Source organism: Armigeres subalbatus, chromosome 1 (genome assembly GCF_024139115.2).
Source record: "Armigeres subalbatus isolate Guangzhou_Male chromosome 1, GZ_Asu_2, whole genome shotgun sequence".
NCBI classification, from domain to species: Eukaryota; Metazoa; Arthropoda; class Insecta; order Diptera; family Culicidae; genus Armigeres; species Armigeres subalbatus.
Genome location: NC_085139.1, coordinates 87,904,269 through 87,929,433, shown reverse-complemented (window position 1 = coordinate 87,929,433; position 25,165 = coordinate 87,904,269). Strand labels below are relative to the sequence as shown.

At 42.3% G+C, this 25,165-nt stretch overlaps 1 protein-coding gene across 1 annotated transcript; it reads left to right on the top strand.

Moving 5' to 3' along the window:
• Positions 1–353: 353 nt before the first annotated feature.
• Positions 354–23,525, top strand: LOC134227880 (hamartin). The gene is made up of 5 exons (XM_062709580.1): positions 354–1,264; positions 17,806–20,763; positions 22,238–22,395; positions 22,472–22,583; positions 22,644–23,525. The coding sequence occupies exons 1-5, from the start codon at positions 1,171–1,173 to the stop codon at positions 22,961–22,963; spliced, it is 3,642 nt and encodes a 1,213-aa protein (XP_062565564.1). The 5' UTR covers positions 354–1,170; the 3' UTR covers positions 22,964–23,525.
• The last annotated feature ends 1,640 nt before the right edge of the window (positions 23,526–25,165 follow it).

Here is a 25,165-nt window from a genome sequence, read left to right as displayed (position 1 = left end):
TCGGATTGTTATGCGCACCAGGTAGTGTACACCGACATTCGCGAAGTCGAAGCAAATTCTGCTCTTCCCTCCTATGAGAAATCCCATTGCTATCTGTCAGAGTTTGAGTGAAACATGGCCGCCATCTCCTCCTCTCTGTTGCTCTACTGTAAAAACCCATAAAGAACTGTCATTGTTTGTGTGAAAAATTTTGCTTCGACTTCGCGAATTGCGTTGAAGATGCTTATGTTATCTTTCGCACTCCCACTGCGGCGATAAGCAACGCAATTTGTGACGTCATGTATTAGGTTGCGTGAATTTCGCGCGAGAGTGAAAGAGCCAACAGTACCGATCTGTGCCATACCTTTGAAACAATCAGTCGTGTCCGCTCGGCAGTCGAGAGAAGTGTTCGAACAGATTGGACGGAATTCGGATTGTGTGCTGTGCAGATATGAATGGTTTTGCTGGAAAACGGACAGCAGAAATGGAAGATTGAAGACAGGCGAAAATCTTCATGATTAACGACTGTAGGGTGATTTTTTCGGTATTTACGGTGCGAAACAAGTACTGTGAACGGAAATTGGAGAACCAAAGCAGGTGGATTTGTATGAGCTGCCGGATCGAAAAGTAACAGTGGCAGGAAGAACTGCTTCCACAGCTGGAGGGGCAGGAAAGAATACGGATAGTGGGTGTGGTGGCGGTGTGCGAAAACAGGAACGGACAAAGCAAGTGTTATTTTTTCACTGCTGCGTGCAGTTTGACATTATTTCTCTGCACCGCAGTGTCAGGTTCCTCTCCATCGGAGCTTTTTCGATTGGACAAAAGTTTGTGCAAAATGATGGTTACTGTTGGTGAAACTGTATGATGATTGCCGAGTGATACATTTGATAGGAATTGTCATGAGACATCCCGGCGGAGGTGCAGCAGTAAGCAGTAACAAGGCGGTGAAGGAGTATGCTGGTAGGGAACGAGGAGCGGAGAGATTCGAGGACGACGAAGAAAACACAGCTGTAACGAGTCGGTGGAAAATTTGTGTGGATCCACGAATAGGAGGCAACGTCCCTGCCAGGGGAAGGGATTAGCTGTCTACGCGGAACGAAAAAACAAAAATACGGCAACAACATCGGTGTTGTTGTTGCTGTTCGTGCTGGGGGCATATAGATAGAGCGTATTGAGTTGTACCCATCGGACATGGACGTGCCGAAGCTGTTTTCCGACCTGGAGTCCAACAATCTGGCTGTGGTGGATGAGGCCAAACGACGGTTCAACGAGTTGTTTACCAGCAGTGAGTAGACTTTTCTTTTGCTAAGTGGGTTGGGATTTGTTTTGCTGGAGTTCTAGAAGGGGGGAAATAACCTCACAATTTTGGCTTTTCCATCGCACATGATGGGGAATGTCAACCAGATGAAATGTAAATGGTCAGAGGCTGAGAATGTCTGGGGTTCATAGTGTTTGGTTTCAATGTTTCAAATATAATGCTTTTAATAACAAACTTAACATGAATAACGAAAGTATGCAACTATGATTTTCCGGTTTGTATTTTGAAGCTAGCAGATTCAATGCAATTAACAATAATTGAGTTTGAAACATTGCTCATTGAAATCAACGAATATGAACTGTCTCTGAGATAAATGCATTCTATTCGAGGTTTTTTTTATTGAGACCAATAACAATCATGGAATCACGTAATAACAATTAAAACGAAATGGGAAAACATGTTTGATAGACACATGATACTAGGCCTGAGAGATCGATTAGTCCTTAGTATTTGCATGATTTTTGCATAATAGGAGATGAATTTGTTTGCTACATTATTAGCAATAAAAATTATATGTAAATAATTCGTACTCATTAAAATTACAAATACATTAAGGGCATGATTCAGCTTAAACAGATTCTGGATCGAAACACACCTACAAAATAGAAACGCGACAATATCAAAATTGACATTTGTTTCTAAATTTATTGGGCACTAGTTCAGAACAGAACCAAATAGTTTACTGAAGGAATTTGTTCAGCATGTTTTTTCAGGAACTGCTTCCAAATCAATCCGTTATTTGTTACCTCACATCTGATAGAGAAACAGCTGGCATAGTTGCAGCGATGTCTATGTCAAGAATCCGTTTATGGTTGTTTTTACCCATAACGTTCAAAGTGTGCGAAAATGAATACCCTGTAGAAGTGAAATGTCCTGATGATGTTGTTTGTTGCGAACCTATCCTTCTATGTTTTAAGATTGGAGTTATTTGGTAGCAGTAGGAGAGTAATAATACGTAGAAGCATTGCTGAAGCATACATTCGATCACTTCCTATTTGTTTTTTTTTCTGATTCGCGTAGCTATACCATTGAAAAATGAAAACTTTGTTATGAGCGAGAATGTTCTATCTGATTCAGACGAACATTGTGGCTCATAGCAAAGGTTGACACGTCCTCATACATTTGGACGCACATATGCTGATTCTGTATATTGAATATGTTGTTGGTTTTAGCTGCTAAAGTTGCTCAAAATTAACTGAAGTTACTGTTGTAAAAATTGTCAAGACCATTCATTGACTTTCATTCGTATTTAATGAAATGGAGAGCTAATGAAGCGCAACTCAAGAAAGGCAAACAACTCCTGTCAAGCATGCCCAACGTAAACGTAAATTTATGCGTTGAAGATAAGCAAATAAGCACGTCTGCCGCATACTGTACGAAAATGTGCAGAAAAAAAAACGTTGAGAGATGTTTTGCGAAAACAAACTGCTCGCTCCTCACGATCACTAACGTACCAGTGATTATTGTTCTAAAAATAAGACAATAATGTTTGGTACGAGAAGCGACAACGCTTGGCTGGCGCCAACAACAAAATAGTGGCCGAATGACGATCCCACTGTTCATTACGTGTGTTGATGGGATTTGTGCGTTGAGTAGAACTAGGTATTTGAAAAATTTCTTTCATAGCTGGATTGGAATGATTTTGAGTAACAATTTTATTAAATTGTCTCGACTTACCTGGACATCGCTGAATCATCGTGGTAGCCTCATAAAGTACGAATGCAAAAATGGTAGCTTTGCTTAGAAACCTCGCAGTTAATAACTGTGGAAGTGCTGAGGCAACAATGTCCCAATGAGAGATGTAATGCCAATAAGAAGAAAAAGAAGAAGAAGAGGGAACGTCGATGTTGCCTGCAAGGACTCGTACATGACGAAACATGACCGAGTTGTCCCAGGCCCGATAGTTGTTCTTGATGCTGGCATCAATGTTGAGTTCTGTTGATTGCTAACTTCTGTCTTCATTCCATTAGGCCTTGCCACCGGGGGAAGTTTCGGGTTGACTACCTTGCGGAGGATTGAGGAGAAAGATCCCTTTTTGTCCGGAGGTTTTTTTTAGCATTAGCAGCAGCTTAATTTACTAACTAACTAACTGATTGTATCGAGACTCGACTAATAATATATTTCATTTTATTATTGTAACATAATTATTGAATTGTTAATTAATATTAAGTTTTCTCAATAGCTTGAACCTTTTGGGTCCCTCGCGGTTGGCAAGAATGAACTTGTTCGGGTTAAAAAGGGTTTGGTTTACAATAATCTATGGATAATATGAATACCTATAAGAAGCAATTCAACTTTGACCTTATAAATTATGAGGCCTACTATATGAATCAATTTAAATTTAGAGGTGGGCCTTGTCGTGGCCGAGCGAATATCCTTGGGACATCCGTCGAATATCTGAATTCTCATGGACTCACAAGTATGTTCTGACAGAACGAGTAGCTCTAGTGATACATAGACGATGTACCTAATATTTATTCTTAGGACTATTTTCAAAAATTGATGTAAGCGCATAAAACTGTGTAAGACACTAGGTCGAGGTCACCAACCTCGCTTGCATCCACATATGCATCTGGGTACTGGTCAGTGGAAAATTCATTTATTTATTTATTTTATTTATGGTGTACATCAACTGATTGTTCGTAATCCTAATGATGATTCAAAACTAGTATGGCCATTACAATAATAACTTATTAACAAAACAGTAAAAACACAACGAAAAATAAACTTGTCATGGGACTTAAATACACTTATCTAGCATATGCGCGTCAGCTACTACGACGAAAAACATTTACAAAACTACGGCGAAGCGCATCTCTTGTCAAGTATATATACTTGTATATATATATTGTATATATTGTATATATATATATATATATAGTAGTCAGATACTGATGCCACCCTATTAAAAACTCTCTGTAGCCCGTTCAGTGCGTTGCCCAGACCATAGTTGGTGCGGCGAAGGGGAAGTCTCAACATTATGCTATTCCGCAATGGCCGATGTTGCACGTTAAGGTTAATTTGTTGCAGAATGTCTGGACAATAGATCCTTCCTTGAATAATGTCAGCGACGGTCAGTGTTCTGCTTAAGTCCCTACGAATACGCAACGGAAGAAGGTCGATCAGCTGGCAGCGATCCTCGTAACTAGGTAGGCGAAATGATCTCTCCATGGTAGTTTGCGCAATGCAAAACGAAGAAAGCGGCGTTGTATTGATTCGATGCGTTCCGATCCGTTGTTGTAGTAAGGACACCAGACCGCCGAGCAGTATTCCAACGTCGACCGGACGAGAGAGCAGTAGAGTGCCTTCAACAATGTACGTCGGTGAAATTTTTCGCCACCCAGAACACAAAGCCAAGCGTTCTGGCCGCTTTATCGACGACAAAGGATATGTGCTGGGTAAATGTAAGTTGCGAATCCAGAAGAACTCCCATATCTTTCACGCAATGCACTCGGTTAATGGTCGTGTCGAGAAGAGAGTAACTAAACCGGATCGGCTCCTTCTTTCGTGAAAAAATAATTACCGAACATTTCGCCGGTTTGACCACAAGTCGGTTCAGAGTACACCAGTTGGTCCATCGTGGTCCGTGGTCCATCGATTACATGCTGAACATCGTTGAAGTAAAGCAGGAAAATTAAAGGCCCCAAGTGGCTGCCCTGCGGTATACCAGACGAAGCGCGGAAACTATCTAAGCGACAATCGCCTAAAGCAACCACAAGCTGGCGTTCGGTCAGATATGACCGAAACCAATCGAGAAGATTTTTACCGACTCCAAGTCTGTCAAGCTTGGCGATTGCAATTTTATGGTTCAGCTTATCGAATGCTGCAGAAAGAATTTAATTAAATCACGTCCGTTTGAGTGCGTGCAATCATGCTATCCGTGACGTACGACGTTGGGCACAACAAGTTAGTAGTTGTTGAACGGCCAGCTGTAAAACCATGTTGGTCAGCGCAAAGATATTGTTTGCAGTGGGCATTTAGCGGGTCCATGACAACCAGTTCAAAAAGCTTCGCTATTGCACTAAGCGATGTGATACCCCGATAATTGTTCACATCACGCTTGCTCCCCTTTTTGTAGACCGGAAACATATCTGCAGTCTTCCAACAAGATGGGAATGTGCCGCTGGATAGAGAGAGTTGGAATAACAGGAGAAGCGGTTCCAGCAGACAGGTAATATTCTTTTTGACAATCATCGATGGAACACCGTCAGAACCAGGCTTAGATGATGTCTTAAGCTTTGACATCGCTCTCGAGATGGTTTCGACATTCACCTCGATATCTCCGAGCGATTGATTAGTTAATGGGACGTTGCTGGCAGCGGTGGTCACGACATCAACAGGTAGTTGTTCGTCTTCAAACACACTGGCGAATTTAGCTGAGAACAGGTCCTTGTTGGGTGCTTGCAGATTCATTATTGAATACCATGGACGATGGAAATCCAGTCTATTTGCGCTATTCGTTTGCGTAGCTCCAAAAGGACTTTGGGTGAGATCTTAGTCGTCGTTGTATCCCTCTTTGGTAGCGTAGGAAATGATAACGACTGATCCGCTTATACTCGTTGTTGAGTCTAACATAGTGGAATTTGAGTGGCAACGTACGGTGTTTCGTGTAACTTCTGAGTGCAGCTTTCTTGCACTTTTTCAGCGAGCATTCGTCATCCACGGGATACGAGAGTCTGATCGAACTGACTTTTTTGGGACATGCCTGTCGATGATGTACACCATGATGTGAGAAAAATATTCGGATTAGTATCGTATCTTTCTTTGTTTCGTTCTGTCAATCGAGCTCATATTCGTGTGCTAATGGGCGCCTACTATTCGAACGCCGATTGCTTCGATTTAGAAATTTAAATCTCATTCAAATAATTCATGCTTCCATTTCGTATCTTAGATTATTATTTTAACACAATCCGCTACTACCACATGCCTGAGCGGATTTGACCCGTTCTGCTCATTCAAAAGAGTCAGCTTCTTAGATCAACTCTTCCCCAAGTAACCACCAAGCATTAATTGATGCAAGTAATCAATCACAGATCAGCATATTAAATGCTAATTGCATTAGATTAGTTTTAATAATGTTAACATGCATTTATTCATGAACTGTCAAGCAACGATACTCTAGTTCAGCATTACGAATGCAGCGATGCATTACTTATGTTTTAATTCAGCATGTCAAAGTAATGAAGCATTATTTCGGTCGTAAAAGGGCCTTTTTCCACTTTAAGTCAACTTTAATGGCTGTATTATTTGCAAGCCTATATACTGCCCATAAATCCATAACAGTCCCATGTTTGCTTGTTTTCCTATCTACATGGGACTGTTATGAATTTATGGGCAGTATAGCTCCATGGTTACTTGGGTCAGTTCTTATATAGGGTAACCGTACCCTTAGTGGAGGTAGCACCAATAGTGGAGGTAGTATGGTTTTAACGAAATTTATCATATTTATACACTTTACGATGGTTTCAATTGATGCGTCGTGCTTTAAATATCCTGTTAAATGAAACTTATCCTAATATTTCGTTTGGAAAACTATTGAAAACAATGATTTTCCTTAACAAAATTGACTCCCTTGCACCTGTAGTGGTGCAACTGTACCAATAGTGGCGAGTCCAGCACCACTATGGGAACCAATGGATAGCACCACTATGGGAACCAAAATTAATTTTTACCTCCACTAAAGAAATAGTGTACCCATAGTGGTGCAAGCAATATTTGGTAATTGTTGATGTTAAATGACATCTATCTCATTTTTGTTAGCAAATTTATTAGTTTTTCTATTGACTAAGATATAAAAGCTGTAAATTTCCCATAATTATCAATTTTTTAAAAATATTTTCTTTTGTGGATCTACTAATACCTCCACTATTGGTACCGTTACCCTAGGTAGTTAAAGCGTTCTTCGCTGACAGTGCACGGTTTGGTGCCTGTCGAGAACCGCTTCAAACAGCGCATGCGCGATTCGGTGAAGAGAGCGCGATCGGAACAAAATCGGAAGAGAAGAGCAAAGCGCGCGCATTTCTGCCCCCTCAAAGCGTTCCATGTCAAAAGTTCCGCTTTGAATAAGCACCGCGAAGCAAAAGCGCTTTCGATATTTGATATTGAATGGGATGGCCCGTTTACATATCCACTAAGAGCACCTCCACGGGAGGCCTCATCGCTATTCTTATAATAGCGCTCCTTCCCGAGTGCTATTTTAGGATAGCGCCCCATCTTCCCACCGGTGGTTTCTGTTTTAGGTATAGCGACTTCGTAAACATATCAAGTTCTCACCGGGCGTTGCTAAAAGTAGTCATCATCTTCTTCAATGGCTCTTTATTCCAACTGGAACTTGGCTAGCTGCTCAACTTAGTATTCTATTAGCATTTCCTCAGTTATTAATTGAAAGCTTTCCTGTGCCCGCCATTGCTTGAGTATGTATTTTGTGTAACAACTATGCCCAAGGAGCCCACTCGAAAACATCCTTGGCCAAATCGAGAATAGAGCTCGCTATCTCCGGAGGACAATTCTACGCTTTTGCTCGTAAGGCTAAATGGAGACCCGTCATAGTAAATTTGTTCACCATTATTCCTTCTGGATTTCCTTTATCCTGGAAATTTCGTTCGTGAATTTATACTTTCAGTCGAAGAAAGTCCTTCTGAAATTTCCACCAGTTTTCCTACAGGAATCTCTTGACAAAATCCTGCATGAATTCTTCCAGAGTTTTTGAATGAAAACATTTGTAACATCATCCGGAAGAATCCGGAGAATTCTCTTGAAAAAACTATGTTTTCAAACGAACCACAAAAAATTATAAGGCAATTCCAATACCAAAAACCCAGATTAATCCACCTAGCGGCGATGGTGCCTTTCTCGTGCATCGTAAAATGTACTGAAAAAATCACATAGGAAAGGTCAAAATTTTGCATGTTTTTGCATTAATTACTATGCATTTCAACCATTCTTGAAAAAAAATTTTTTTTCGATCTTGAAATTTTTTTTCCAAGGGGGACCCTTGGGAAAAAACAATGATTTTTCAATAATTCCGAAATGCAATGTCCGATCAGGCCAATTTTCAATAGCAAACAATGGGACCGCATTCCCCATCGAATGCAACTTGTTGCGAGTAAATCGGGTAATGCTAAGTTCCAAAAAGTGTGTCTACAAAATGTGTACACATACACACATACACACACACATACATACATACACACAAACAGACATCACCTCAATTCGTCGAGCTGAGTCGATTGGTATATAACACTATGGGTCTCCGAGCCTTCTATCAAAAGTTTGGTTTTGGAGTGAAATTATAGCCTTTACGTATACTTAGTATACGAGAAAGGCAAAAATCCCGAAAGAATCTGGAAGAAAGCCTAAAACTATTCTGGGAGAACTGCTAAAGATTCTTAAAAGAACACAAAGATTGCTGGGGAACTCCCGGAAAAATCTTCTAGGGATCCTAGATGAATTTCCAACACAATAAATAATTTTCAAACGAACTACCGTGGACCCCCGATAAATTGAACGGTACCTCATTCAAATTAACGGGGTTCACTTTTAATTTGAACTTCTGGTTACTCTATTTAAAAGATATTTTAGTTACTAGATAAAGATTGTCGCTTCGGTTCCCTTTGTTCTGCTGTCCGAAACATGTGTGGTACCTGGTACATACCTGTCAAATCGTATGGATTTTCCTTCTTTGACATTTAGCTCCCCTATCCTCGCCAGCAAAAGATGTTCCGGATAGCGACGACAGCGACAATCTTTATCTAGTAACTAAAATATCTTTTCTCTATTTGCATCAGAAAAACTGGTTTCTGGCTGCTCTCTTTGCTGGTTTGTTTTTTTTTTCAAAAAAAACTTTCTGGAGATTTCTGGAGGAGCTACTACTACTTGAAGGACATACAGAACAATTACTAAAGGAATTTTCTGAGGGAATCCTGGAAGACCTCCTCGAATTAACTCGCAATAATATAAAAACAGTAGAATTTTCATTCGCGAAAAATCTATGAATATTTCGGGCTCTAGCGGGCGCTGGTGCGAAACGCTTCTCATTATAGGGTAAAATGCCCAATAGTGGACCCCCTAGTAGCGGAATTTTCTTCTTCCTGTTATAAGGAGTAGAGATTTTCAACATATTAATTCTGCTTGATATCTAACAACAAGCTCTGCATCTCCTCTTCACGATACATACATAAAACACCCAAATACACGACGTTATTCGTTGAAATTAACATTTTGAAGCTTAACTCAATTCGCCCTATAGTAGACCCCCTGGGGGTCCATAATGGGAAATTGCTTCCCTATAGTCGACACTTCAATTGATTTTCATGTCCCGTTTCGGGACGTTCTTCTTCCCTATTATGGACCCCCAAAATATTCCTATAATGGACACTCTCGTGTTTATTTTTTATACAATTGTAAAAAATCATCTAATTTTACTTTCCATAGCATTTCCAATGCAATTCCATCATAGGACTGTAGGGTAGGTTCTCCCGATGGAATTTCATAACAAAATGTTTACATTGTGCTTGAATAATCCAAAAATGGCTGGAGGGTCCACTATTGGTTGTGGGTCCACTATTGGACACTTTACCCTATGTAGTTGATTAATTACGTCGCGAAGTTGAACTGGGGCACAAGATCCAAAAAAAAAAAAATATTTCCCTTGCTATTTAATTTATGTCGGAATTGTTCTGGAAAAGAAAAACAAATTTTCTGCAATTTTTTATCAATACCAAAGTGACGTTTCACAAAATAGCTACCCTGTATGGAAATTTAGCAACCCAGTATGGGGCGCTAAATTTGGAAACTCACGGCTAATTTTGAGTTGCGTTCTTATTTTACATTCCCGTTTAGATACCTCCGGTGTACAAATGAGTCCCTATAGAGGGCCCGGAAAAAGCGATAGGGACCCAGATGGGGACTCCCGTGGAGGTGCTCTAATCCTGGCGACAATGTGCTGTCCGATAATACTAGCGCGACATTTGCTCGATGTGAACAGTAATTGTCATCTGCTAATAAGCGTTTGCAATAAAGCCTGTTTACAAATACGCTTATTATATTCTAACAGTATACTAACAGTAAACAGACATTTAAAAAAAATCTACATACATATTATTGTCGCAGAATTAGCGAATATGAAACGGGTCAACATTTTCAAAGAAATTTATTTCTGAAGGTTTTTTTTAGAGAAATCTAATTTATTTAGTTAGGGAGCTGTTCGACATCTGTCCAGTCCAGAATATTGATCAAAGAAATAAATTGTAAATAGAATAATTATTTATAATTAAGAAGAGTTAAGGCTATAAAGTTTATGTTCAATTTCATGTACATACTTTATTTTTCTGATATGGGATGCTTATTACAAATTATTATTAGTAACTTTGCATGATTAATATATTCCAATTTTGTTTTCTTTATTTAAAACCTCGTCCCATTTTACGAAGTAACTCAAATTAGAATTGAAAGTGCCAGCTCAATAATTTCCAAATAGATATATGTCTTTTTTGTCACATTGGAAACGATTCTGATGATAATAATTTTTAATTTTAAGAACTATCACTTTCAAGCTTAGTTTAGTTTGAGTTAATTCAGAAAATAAATAGTATCTAAGAACCAGTTAGATGCAACAAAATAATATGTTTGAGAAACGCGCGGGAAAATGACTCGTTCATCATTTTAGGTCAATTTTATGTGTTTTTCTCGAAATAATAATATAGTGCACAGGTTGAAGAATCGATCACGCGATGCCTCTGCTTGGATGGAAATGGAAGCAATTCAATAGACGAGATCTGTCCTGATCACGTCCTTGCGAATGCCGAGGAAGGGGAAGGATGTTTAGTTGGCACCTACTTAAGAAAGATGCAGAAAATTCTACTTCCTGGAGAGTTTTTGAATTGTTATTGTGGGAGGAGGAGGAAAGAAATCGTTTTGGTAGAATGTAAAACACAGAAAGAATTTCATTTGAAATACAAAGAAGAAAAGGGACGAGCCTGGAATTGAACCCACGACCTCCTGCTTATAAGCCACTAGATCACCGAGCTCGTCTCTCTTCAGTTCTTTAAGATCACTCCTCACGGAATCCAAGTTTCAAAGTGCTTGCGTTTTCGGGGGCACACCACTCGATACGGAGGCGGCGCACAACTGTCATTTTTGTTGATTTAGCTTTGCTGCGTCGCAGCATGCGTGTGAAAAAATAAAAATGACAGTTGTGCGTTGCTTCCGTATCATGTGGTGTGCCTCCAAAAACGCGAGCACTTTGAAACTTGGATTCCGTGAGGAGTGACCCTCATGCTACATATATTAAAATATTGTTTAAAAATTTGAAATATTCATGTCATTCATTAGGGTCTATCTATTTGCCACGCGGGCGGACAGCAGGGACTATGTCCAAGGGCTTGATGATCCCTCCCCAGGCCATCTGCGAGTTGTGGGGCTTGCCTAGGATGTGGTGGGGTTTGACAGTGGGCCCTGTTAAACCTCTATAAAAAGCTGCATGTATACGCAAGTAGGCCCCACCAAAGCGACCGTGTGCCGCTCAAAGCGCACCAGCCCAAGTCCTGGTGTTAGGTGGGACGCTAAACAGCACTGACACGACGGCCCTCCGACGAGACAGGAGGTTTGCGCAGGCCCAATAAGCCGCCTGGAAAACCAAAAATTACGAACAATATAAGAGATAATGCGACTCGATATAATTGGCAAAGACCTAGGTGATGTATAAAGGATCACGATTGAAAGCTTGGAACATGGAACTGCAAGTCGCTAGGTTTCGCAGGTTGCGACAGGATGATCTACGATGAATTACATCCCCGCAACTTCGACGTCGTGGCGCTGCAGGAGATTTGCTGGACAGGACAGAAAGTGTGGAAAAGCGGGCATCGAGCGGCTACCTTCTACCAAAGCTGTGACACCACCAACGAGCTGGGAACCGGCTTCATAGTGCTGGGTAAGATGCGCCATCGTGTGATTGGGTTGCAGCCAATTAACGCAAGTATGTGCAAGATGAGGATTAAAGGCCGTTTCTTCAACTATAGCATCATCAACGTGCACTGCCCACACGAAGGGCGACCCGACGACGAGAAAGAAGCGTTCTAAGCACAGATGGAGCAGACATACGATGGATGCCCACTGCGGGTCGTCAATATCGTCATCGGCTACATGAACGCACAGGTAGGAAGGGAGGAAATGTATAGACCGGTCATCGGACCGGATAGTCTGCACACCGTATGGTGTATACACGTGTATACACGCGGTATGGGGGAGGTTCCTTCATCAGTGCTGCCACCTGGAAAAGTTCAGAGAAAAAGTAGAACCATGGAAAGCTGACATGGCATGATATTGAAAATGAGTTTTAAAATGTCTCTAGAACGTTACATAATTTTTTTGTCAAACAATTTTTAGTTTGTGGGTTTAGAAATTCAACAATCTTAAGCATTAACTGCTTATTCGAAAAAAATATAAAAATCGAGATATCATGTCTATTTTGTGTGCTTTTAAAATTCTAACCCCGTAAACCAAGATTTTTTTGGGAAACGTCCTTAATTTTTGTTTTATAACAAAAATATACTTCATTTCCTATACCACACCGTGTAAAATTTCAATGATTCTACTTTTTCTCTCGATGACAGCTGGTGGTCTTCTCCTCCCCTATGGTAGTCCGAAGCATCTTCTTTTCCCGCAAAAATATCCACAAGGCCACATGGAAATCCCCTAACCAAGAAATGGAAAACCAAATCGCCCACGTTCTAATCGATGGTAAATTCTTCTCCGACATCACGAACGTCCGCACTTAAATTCGCACCGCAGTGCGAATATTGAATCCGACCACTACCCCGTTGCAGTATGCCTGCGCTCAAAACTCTCGACGTTGTACAACACGCGTCCAAGGCGGCTTGACATTGGGCGGCTACAAGACGGTAGACTAGCCCAAGAATACGCGCAGCAGCTGGAAGTGGCACTCCCAACGAAAGAGCAGCTAGGCGCAGCGTCTCTCGAAGATGGCTGGAGAGATATTCGATCCGCCATTGGTAGCACCGCAACCGCTGCACTTAGCACGGTGCCCCCGGATTAGAGAAACGACTGGTATGACGGCGAATGTGAGCATGAGCGAGATTGCTGCAACACCGCACGAGGGCAAACGAGGCACTATATAAACAGGCGCGGAACAGGCAAAACTCGATTTTCCGGAGGAAAAAGCGCCAGCAGGAAGATCGAGACCGTCAAGAGACGGAGCAACTGTATCGCGCTGATAACACACGAAAGTTCTATGAGAAGTTGAACCGTTCACGTAAGGGCCACGTGCCACAGCCTGATATGTGTAAGGACATAAACGGGAACCTTCTTACGAACAAGCGTGAGGTGATCCAAAGGTGGCGGCAGCATTACGAAGAACACCTAAATGGCGATGTGGCAGACGAAGATGGCGGTATGGTGATGGACCTGGAAGAACGCGCGCAGGACATAATTTTACCGCCTCCGGATCTCCAGGATATCCGGAAGGAGATTGGCCGGCTGAAGAACAACAAAGCAATTGTAGCAACTACCGCGCAATCACATTGCTGAAGGCCGCCTACAAGGTACTCTCCCAAATTTTATGCCGTCGACTAGCACCAATTGCAAGGGAGTTCGTGGGGCAGTACCAGTCGGGTTTTATGGGCGAACGCTCCACCACAGACCAGGTGTTCGCCATTCGCCAAGTACTGCAGAAATGTCTTGAATACAACGTGCCCACACATCATCTATTTATCGACTTCAAAGCCGCATATGATACAATTGATCGATTCCAGCTATGGCAGCTAATGCACGAAAACGGATTTCCGGATAAACTGATGCGGTTGATCAAAGCGACGATGGATCGGGTGATGTGCGTAGTTCGAGTTCAGGGGCATTCTCGAGTCCCTTCGAAACGCGTAGAGGGTTACGGCAAGATGATAGTCTTTCGTGTCTGCTATTCAACATCGCTTTGGAGGTAGTAATACGAAAGTCAGGGATTGACACGAGTGGTACGATTTTCACGAAGTCCGTCCATTTATTTGGTTTCGCCAACGACATTGATATCATGGCACGTAACTTTGAGAGGATGGAGAAAGCCTACATCAGACTGAAAAGCGAAGCTAAACGGATTGGACTAGTCATCAACACGTCGAAGACGAAGTACATGATAGGAAGAGGCTCAAGAGAGGTCAATGTAAGCCACCCACCACGAGTTTCTATCGGTGGTGACGAAATCAAGGTGGTTGAAGAATTCGTGTACTTGGGCTCACTGGTGACCGCCAATAACGATACCAGCAGAGAAATTTGGAGGCGCATAGTGGCTGGAAATCGTACGTACTTTGGACTCCGTAAGACGATTTGATCGAATAGAGTTCGCCGCCGTACCAAACTAACTATCTACAAAACGCTTATAAGACCAGTAGTTCTCTACGGACACGAGACCTGGACGATGCTCGTGGAGGACCAACGCGCACTGGGAGTTTTTGAAAGGAAAGTGTTGCGTACCATCGAGTTGCATCAGCTGTTGGGAGAACCATCCATCGTTTACACCGCGAAAATCGGAAGACAGTAGGACAGTAGGACAGACAGGAAGGACAGTAATCCGGTGAAAATGGTTCTCGACAACGATCCGACGGGAACAAGAAGGCGAGGTGCACAGTGGGCAAGGTGGATCGATCAAGTGGATCGATCAGGTGGAAGATGACTTGCGGACCCTCCGTAGACTGCGTGGTTGGCGACGTGTAGCCATGGACCGAACCGAATGGAGAAGACTCTTATATACCGCACAGGCCACTTCGGCCTTAGTCTGAATAAATAAATAATAATAATGTTTTACTCACGAACATATATATTTTGAACCAAAAAAATATTTATTTTTGAATCAAAATGGAAAAATTAGAATCACTTACATTTTTACGTAGATATGTTTTTCTAATGTTTTTTTTTTCCATAAGGAGCAAGATGAAAAGTCTCTCGACATCTGCTCTGATAAATACTTAACAATTTTCCTAAATATATTCTGACGACGATTTAGACAATCGAAACTGCATAAACTTAGGATATTCTATCAAGAAAAATCGTGAACTTTTTAAATTTTTATTATTTTGATATTGACTCACCGGTTGGTAGCTTGAACTTCTTGTTTGGGCTTTTCGAAATTCTGAACAAAATCCTTTAGGTTTTGTAATGATTCTTGGGTTTCATATTTATAAACTTTTTTAGCCAAATTAAATCTATGTCGAATCATTATTTGTTATATTATAATATTTAAATAAATTTCTATCATAAAAAAGTGCCATTTGCACACACAAGCGAAGATTTTCCGAATAAGTTCGAACCCATATTAAACATTATTGCACCTTATTTTATATGACTTGCCTTAAATTGTGTTTTTCCAGTGGTCAAAGGGGCGGAAAATACAAAAATAAATATAAAAAATAATAAAATAAAACAAATTCAGTTTTCATTTGTCATAAGACGAACTATTCCATTTAATTACATCAGTGTATCATACTTGACTTGACTTGAGAGACTAAATTCATTACCGTCATTACTGCAAAGTAATGGAATTAAATAATTTATGACAAGTGAAGACATTGCACTAAATAAGCACACACTTTTCTTTTTATCGGATTTGTTGAATAATGTTTTGGCAATTCATAAATTTTGCGGAATTTATTGCGGAAATTATTCGTAACGGCCTTATTAACAACATAAGTCAATTCTTGTCACTGCAAATGAAATTAAAAGTCACTATTTGGTCACTTTTTCTGCAAATGAAGGTCACTATTTGGTCCCTTTTTTCGACAGTGTTGGTCCCTAAAGTCACTATTTTAAGCGGCATTGAGCGCTACCAGCCCTGCGATTTTAATACCTTTCGTTAGCACCCTGTAATAGCTACTAATCGTATAAAAATTATCCGTATATTCGATCAAATTAGTTAAGAAAAAACTATTTACTATAACGTGTTATTTTCTCCATCTTCGGGCCGATAACGGGCCGAACTCGAGAAAAAATATCTCTCCCGAAGAAGCCTTATTCCATTTCAATACTTTGATCTTTTAGTGCATGTGTACTCGCCGAAAAAAGCCAACGAAAATTTCAAACAAGAAGCCTCCTCACAGTGATGAATCCTCCCAAACACATTATTCCATTACGTTTGGAAAATGCCATAAACAAAGGGTCTATGAATGACAAACAAACACAGAATGATTTATCAAGAAGGCCGCCGCCTTCATCTGCCGATATCGTCGCGACAACCGTCTTTTGCGCCTCCCAGGCATAAGATCCACTCTCTGGGCACTCCTTGGCTTTATCCAAGAGTGTAAGTATATACTCCTCCCCTTGAACGGGCCGCCCCAATACGGATCTAATGTACCTTTCCGGTTCTCCAACACTGCATTATTTCAACAAGGCTAGCTGAGAGGTCCCCAAAAATCCTGTTCCTGTTATGACCAGTTTTATCAATATAACAATGTTATTCCATTTTTTTTAAATTTGCCTTGCTCAGGGAAGGTCCCTGAGTTAAATCTGAGGGTGTAAATCTTAGGCCCTTCCCCTTAAGTTGTGTGATTCTGATATGAATAAACAAGTACCTATTCGTAGGAGTTGCATCGTCTATCGACCACCAATTTATCAGTAGTGTTTCGTCGGATGTGCCAACAACAGTGATTCCTCAGGGAGTCTCAATTTCTGAAATAACTGAGCAGACATGAGGAAACGTTTGACCAATTTAGCCTTTTTTTTACACCTGGTATAACTCGTGATTCATGCGACGCCACTAGATACCGTTCTCCTGTTTACCGCCGAGTAGCTCTCCGATCAGCCCCCTTTAACGTCCATGTTTCAAAGCCGTATAAACCCACCGGAAGAATCAGAGTAGTATACTGCGTGAATTTTGTCTTCGTTTGCCGACTACGGGACTTAAGCTGGTTACGAAGTCTGTAATAAGCCCTGTTTGCATTTGCAATACGCCTTTTCAGCTCGCGGGTAACATCATTATCGCATGTCACTAATGTTCCAAGATACACAAATTTCACCACCATTTCACTACCACCACCACTAATGAACCCACGTTGATTGCCAGCGATCATGTACTTCGTTTTGCTGGTATTGGTCGTGAGTCCAATCCTCAATGTCTCCCTCTTAAAAGGCAAAAGCCGGTGATACAAATATTCCAGAAAAGGATGTTATAGATCAGTTGCTCCCAGCATGCATACTATCATGAACTGCACAGCTATTTTGATCTGTTGAAGCAGGCCGCTGAATATTTGGTTCTTATTCAATATTTAATCACTTATCATATGATGAGTTAGATACGTATATCGATTCTGTCACAACCTTCGAAACCTTATGACTTGCAGTTCCATGCTCCAAGCCTCCAATCCTGATCCTTTATTCGTCGCATAGGTCCTTGCCAATTATATCGAGTCGTATTAGAATTCATTCAACCTACGTTGCTCAAATAACTACCCACGTAAAAGTTGCTCAAATAACTATTAACTTCTTGTTATTTTTTCTTGTTCTTGCAGCGCGTGAATCATGGCTCTCGCACAGCATGATGGAATACTTCGGACAGACCTCGTCGATACGCATTGTGGAAATACTGGTCAAAGTGCAGAACCCTCACGACAAGTTCATCTTGGATAAGCTGAGCGAGTGGATTCGCAGTGGCTCAAACAGGATGCTCGCGTTGACGCTGTTTGGACACATAATTCAGAAGCGACCTACGTGGCTGCACAAGGTGGGCAACCACCAGCTGGTGAAGGAAGTCCTCAAGCTTTCCAAGCTAGAGAGGGAAATTATCCCGCTGATCAATGCTGTGCTGTGCATTATCGATCTGCTGCCGATCATTCCACTGGTGATGGGCACGTTCGTGCAGGATTTGTTCGAAATATTCAACTATTTAGCGACCTTTGATCGAAACACTTCCGTCAGTTTGCCTGAAGATCAGTTGATTCATTTGCAATTCGGTCTATACGAGTTATTCAACCGTCTATACGGCATGTATCCTTGCAATTTTGTTATGTTTCTAAAGCAGGAGTATTGCGGGGATAAACAAGCTGTTTTTCAACACACAATAAAACCTTTGTTGGATACGGTTAAGATCCACCCGCGACTGGTGTCATCGGATAAAGAAAGTGAAATCAACCAGATTCGATGGAGAAATATGGAGCCGCATGACGTTGTGAGTGAATGTGCTCGTATGTCGCTCGACTACATGAGCAAGCCGCAGGAAGTGCAAAACAGTCAGCTCATCAGCAGCGAATGCCCCTGCTATGCAACCCCCATGAAACCGGTAGAGTTCAATGCCATGACCGCGACAATCGATTTTCAATGGAAGGCTACAGTGAATTACTTTAATAAGACCTCTACGGATGAAAAGCTTAGCACCATAGCTGTACAGAACTCGTTCTGGTCACCGAGTAATATGATGCAACCGACGCCACCCCCTGGTCCGGCAACTGTTCCCAACACTCCCAATCCAACCCCCAGCTACACGATTCCTTCTATATCGGGTCCTTTTCTACCGGCGGCTGACGGTGCTTCCCCACCGGAAGCAGCCGTTGAAGCCACTCCGGAAACCACACCGATGAAGGACATCGTGAAGCCAGTTCGACCGTACCCCATCAATTCGGGAACGGTTCGAGCGATTTGGAACAACAGCCAACCGTCGTCGCCGATCAAGAAAGAACCGACCAGTCACTTCAACTTCAACGAAAAGAGCATCATCACTTCACAAAAGCTGCTCCGAATGGTGAACGATCGGAACCATTCAGTAATGCAGATTGCCGGCAACTCTAACACCAATACCACAACCACAGCAACATCAACGACCAGCAACAGTGTGCCTTCCAGTCCGCTACCGATCGATCAACCGACGTTAGAAATCTATCGAGTTTCCCAAAAGGTCGCGAACCTCAAGCTAACTCCCGGTGGAACGGTTCTCGCTCCACGGCACGACTCAACGACGCTTGTGCAGTTATCCGATTCTACCCAAGAAGATCAGGAAGTAAACGACATCAACAGCCACCTGCTGCATGATCAGATAAGCAACCAGCAGCCGCAACACCCTCTGGTTCCGCTACACCCAATGAAGGAAGCCTTCGATTCCGAAGACTTCGAGCAGGAAGAAGGTTCACCGTGCTCAGCTGGCGGACTACACTTCAAAAATTCTCAATCCATGATAAACTTTACTCGAAATCGGTATCGGATGCATAGCCAGTGCCTAGTAGATTCCGATCCCAGCTACAGTACCGGCACTTCGCCAGCCGAGACAAATATCTACATGCTGAAGAACAGTGTTGGAATCAATGCTACACGGGGTGCGGTATGTGAGGCACTTAAGCGGCACCAACGGAGGCACTCGCTGCCTGATTTGAAAAAGTACAGCCTGAGAGTTAACCCGAAAACATTGTCTGGAGATAGGCAAGATCTGACGCTCGTTGAAACGAACGGAGATAGCAGCAGTGGGAGTAGTCCTTCCGAAGAAGAGGCCATCTCAGCGGCGACACATTTTCACAAGAAGCAAGAGCAAAAGACTGAAGAGCACTTACGTAAGAACATGGTTCTATTTCAGCAGATTCGTAGGAATCTCACTAACGTTGGAGGCCATAAACCGTCACAGCCCGTCGGCCCTCCGGTATTACAGCTCGTGTCCAGCGGTACACAAACAATCGAGAACTACCCGCAACCATACGAACAGATCATTTACGGTATTCTGCAGGAGGAACAAAAATTCAAGGCCGACATTGCGATGAAGCGACTGCAGGAAAAAGCGGAATCTGGTATCAAAATGGACCCGAACGCCATGCTCGACAAGTACATAGAGCTGTGCGTGAAGAAGCGATTGGAAACTGGTGACCCGCGACAAATAGAAGATCTATACCTAGACCATATCAAATTGCTAAACTTGCAGTTGCAGTTCGAAAAACATCGACGGGAAATCCACGCCGAGCGGAACCGTCGACTGCTGGGCAAAAGTCGGGTGATACGGGCGCTGGAACAGAATAATGATGCACTGAAGGACCAGGTTGCCAGACTGACCAAAGAGATTAGTTCGCTGAATACGGAACTGGCCGGGCTAAGGCGGAAGACCAACATGGATTGCACGAAACGATCGACGGAAGTGATCGATCTGAAAGAGCGCTACGCGGCTGAGACGCGAAAGAATCAGGATTTACAGCTGAGGATCAAAGAATTGGAAATGGCGCTAGCGGAGGACACACGAACACGGAAGGAGCAAACGGTGGCTCTCGAACAGGCACGGGGCGAGTTGTTCGACGTTACGAACGAGATGGGACGGGCGCTGCATAAGGCCGACTTGGGCCAGCAGTACCGGGACGAACTGACGCGATTGCAGTGCGAGATGATTCTTATGGGGGAGATCCAGCTCAAGTGTAAGGAACGTCTTTCCGAGCTGGAAAGTTTGAAGGCCAGGGACGCGGAGATTGCAATGATTCAGGAAACATACCTGGAAGAGGTGAAAGGTGAGTTGTTTATTGGCGAACAAACGTTGCATTAAGAAGAAGAAGCGTAAAGATGATATTCGGAAAAAAAAATGCACGGAGAAGCATACGAAATATAAGCATAGAAAATTTTGAAACTCTTTTTAAAAATTCTAGAAGAAATTTAATCAAAAACGGTTAGCAGTGCGGGGTTGGAAATTTCTTATACTGAGCATGAGCATTATGACCGCACAATTCGTAGTTGCTACTCCGTGATTGACTGAACTTGCGAAATTGTACAGAGAACACAATGAATGGGGCTTGAGATTAGCTACCCATTCTCAATGTATACGTTTCGGGAGCTCAAATATTTAAAGTCAATAACGGCGCCGGCCACGTCCTTACGGTCATATAGGAAGGGAAGGATTGTTAGTCCGACTCTCGTTGCTACTAGAGACCGAGTATACCTCTGCATCTCCACGATTGTCTTGGGATAGGATATCGTTTTAGTTACAAAGGATAATTTATCTGGATTCACTTTGGTAAGCGATGCGATCTATGGGATGGGAAAAAACATTAATTTAAGTTAAAAGTTAAAACATGCACGCCCGGTGGCATATAAAAGCTGAGGAGATTTGCATTTTGGACGACCGCACGGAAGCGCAGCACTCTGTACTTACTTGCTCGATGGCTACAGCAAACTATTGAAGAATTTTTATTACCGGCTTCGCAATGCGCGCGATCGTTCTGCTACAAAAGAAATCACGCATTGATCTGATTTTCATTACCGGCCGCGCAATGCAGAACACAATATATATACGATCGCGCGATCGTTCTGCTGTCCGAAACAAGAGAAATCACGCACTGAACTGATTTTTGTTACCGGCCGCGCAATGCAGAACACAATATTTCGGCCGATCGTGCGATCGTTCTGCTGTCCTAAACAGGAGAAATCTCACACAGAGCTGATTCTTATTACCGGCCTCGCAATGCAGAACACAATAATCGGCCGACCGCGCGATCGTTCTGCTATCCGCAACAAGAGAAATCACGCACTGAACTGATTTTTATTATCGGCCGCGCAATGCAGAACACAATATTTCGGCCGATCGCGCGATCGTTCTGCTGTCCGAAACAAGAGAAATCACGCACTGAACTCCTGCGGGGTCGGAAATTTCTTAAACTGTGTATAAAGTGCAATATCACTAAATAAAATTTTAAATCGAAATGATGTGGTTATTACACAATATAAGAAATTTCAGACCCCGTACTACTAATCGTTTTTAATTAAATTGCTTCTAGAATTTTTAAAAAGAGTTTCAAAATTGTCTACGTATGCTTCCCCGTGGAGATTTTTTCGAATATCATCTTTTCTGTTTCTTCTTCTTCATGCAACATTAGACTGCCAATAATGTGTATGAGAATAGCATCACAAACCCTTTGAAGCATGTCTGATTTGGGAAGTACCAATTATTAGTACCTATGCTAATTTATGTTCATTCATATTTTTTTTTAGATTTGAAAATTAGCTTGGAAAGCAAATCATCTCAACTAGACTCGTCAAAGGAACGATTGATGGAATTAGAGCAGCAGTTGATGAAGCGTGACGAAACCATTACGTTGCAGAAGCGCATGCTTAAAACGGTCAAGGAAGAACATAAAGAGCAATTCAATGTATGTTTTAATTCTGCGATTTGAACTGTATGAATGCAGATATTTATTACAATGTTGTTCCTTTTTCTCATCGTAGGCTTTAGAGCGCAAATACCATGCACAAAAAGCCATCGTCGTCAAAATGGAGGAAGCCATCCTGGAATTACGAGGCAATGCAGTAGCTCGTTCTCCTGATTCTGATCGAACTGGTAGTTCAAACCAAATGCCTAATCATGTTCTATTCTCACAAAGATCCATTTATCTCACAGACGCCGTCGGTTCGCTGGATCACACGTCCCCTCTGTCGATTTCGCTGGCTTCCAGCGAGGGATTGTCCGAGATCAAAAATCTAGCTTTAGTGGTCCAGTCTGGAGGCGGCGGAGGCCACCCATTGCACAGTTATAATTACGAGCTGGACTCCAATCTGCCAACGCCGACCAGTGTGCCTCTCCCACCATTACCGTTGGACAATAATAGTGCGCTGTCGGTGGGTGCTGGCCCAATGACAATTGCCAGTACCAGTAGTAGACCGCCGTTGCCTCATTCCTCCGGCATGGATCCCATGCCAGGCCCAAGTCAGCGGCTATGAATGTATGCTTTGTGCACGTTAGGCATTTTGCCTGATTTTGTTCCCGGTGGCAAAGCGAAAAAGGAACTCGTTTTCTATTGTTTGTTAATCTATTGAATTGATTATTACGTTGAAATCAAACACGGTAAATCCCGCTGGAATTCGATCGGAAAACGAATCCCACTAACGATGATGCAACTGTTTGTTACATCTATTTATGTTGCAACATCCTAGAAAATATTTGCGAAAAAAGGATCCCGTTGCGCTTACTGAAACAAAGAACTGAAAAGACTGGTGATGAATATTCTCAAATCGGAAATCAGTGAGGGTTGACTGAAGATTAATGAGTTACAGAAATGTGAAAAAATAGCATTAGTTTGTTGATGATCATTATTCTATTGAATCAAAAAAGAAAAAAAGAAACTAAATTATCGAATGAGGAGAGTGCGTATAGAAATTATAGCCAAGGAAACAGAATACTAGCAGCGTCTAACAATTTACGAGGCAGAGATAGAGCCTCGACAGAGAGAGTGGGGAAAGAGGATTACATCAATAAAGTGACGTTTTCTGAAGAGAAACTAAATACTGTTTATTCTACCTTTGTGCTTTTCTTGAAAATCCTTGTAAATAATTTAAATAATGCTGCGATGATGTGAAGTCAAAATAATTTGCACTAGTCTGGACTCTCGACAACTTGGCATGGCAACGCATGACAGTCACCAGCGGATTCCATACAGCAAAGAAAAGTGGTACAGGGTTCTAGGCCCACCGAGTAAAAGGACTGAAATTGGTTTGGAGGAAGGCCTGCCCTAGATGGAGATTGTGAATCCCAAGAAGGAAGTAGCCGCGCCTGCGGCCGAGTAGTTATTCTGCTTTCGTCGATCGTGGCCGTCTAGATTGGCAGATTTGCTTCAGACTACGGTAACCATTGTAGGTACCGATCAGTTTAGATTTTTTTTTAGGTTATTGCAATTACCGGATAGTGAATTATTGTCACGTCTGGTGGAATACGGAAAAGCATCACTGGTGTGAGAGGGGTAAGCTGGATGTTCAGATGGAAGTTATACCGTCGCAGAAACGGACAAAGCAACATATTCCGGAGTAGTGATCGTTCAAATCCGAAATGGAAATAATGGAAAATGAAATAATCGAAAAGGATGCAGTTGAGTTAAACACTAAGTCGACGGCAACAAAACAAACGGAAACTGTGTTCATCCCCAATTATTTGATCGAACACGATAAGTTGGCGGAAACAATGAGTTTCAAAAATTAAACTGATCGGACCTGATTTGTGAAGAAAGAAGTAATATGCTACACGGGCTGTGTAAGGACAAAGAGGAGGAAGGAGAAGAAAAAACAATCAAGAGTGGCGTGGTGAGTCAACGACGAGATCTAACTATGACAGGTTCCATAGACCGGTCACCACTAGAAATAATTTCAGAATAAAAATTAATTGTTCATAAGCTTTTGGCTCCGTAGAGTTTTATTGTAAACAACTGAGCCATTACGAACGACATAGAAGATAATACGACTAGATACAATCGGCAACGACCTAGGCGACGAATAAAGGATCACGATTGGAAGCTTGGAATATGAACATGAAACTGCAAGTCGCTAGGCTTCGCAGGTTGCGACAGGATAATCTACGATGAATTTCATTCCCGCAACTTCGACGTCGTAGCGTTGCAGGAAATCTGCTGGACAGGATAGAAAGTGTGGCACCTCCAACGAGCTTGGAACCAGCTTCATAGTGCTGGGCAAGATGCGCCAACATGTGATTGGGTGGCAGGCAATCAACGCAATAGTTGAAAAATCGTCATCGGCAACATGAACGCTCAGGTAGGAAGGGAGGAAATGTATAGACTGGTCATCGGACCGGATAGTCTGCATACCGTATCGAATGACGACGGCCAACGATGCATAAACTTTGCAGCCTTCCGCGTAATGGTAGTCCGAAGCACTTTCTTCCCCCGCAAGATTATCCACAAGGCCACATGGAAATCACCTAATCAAGAAAAGGATAACTAAATCGACCACGTTCTAACCGACGGTAAATTCTTCTCCGACATCAAGAACGTACGCACTTACCGTAGTGCGAATATTGAATCCGACCACTACCTCGTTGCAGTATGTCTGCGCTCAAAACTCTCGACGTTTCGGAGTCGTCCGCCGCGGCTGAACACTGGGCGGCTACAAGACGGTAGACTAGCCCAAAACTATGCG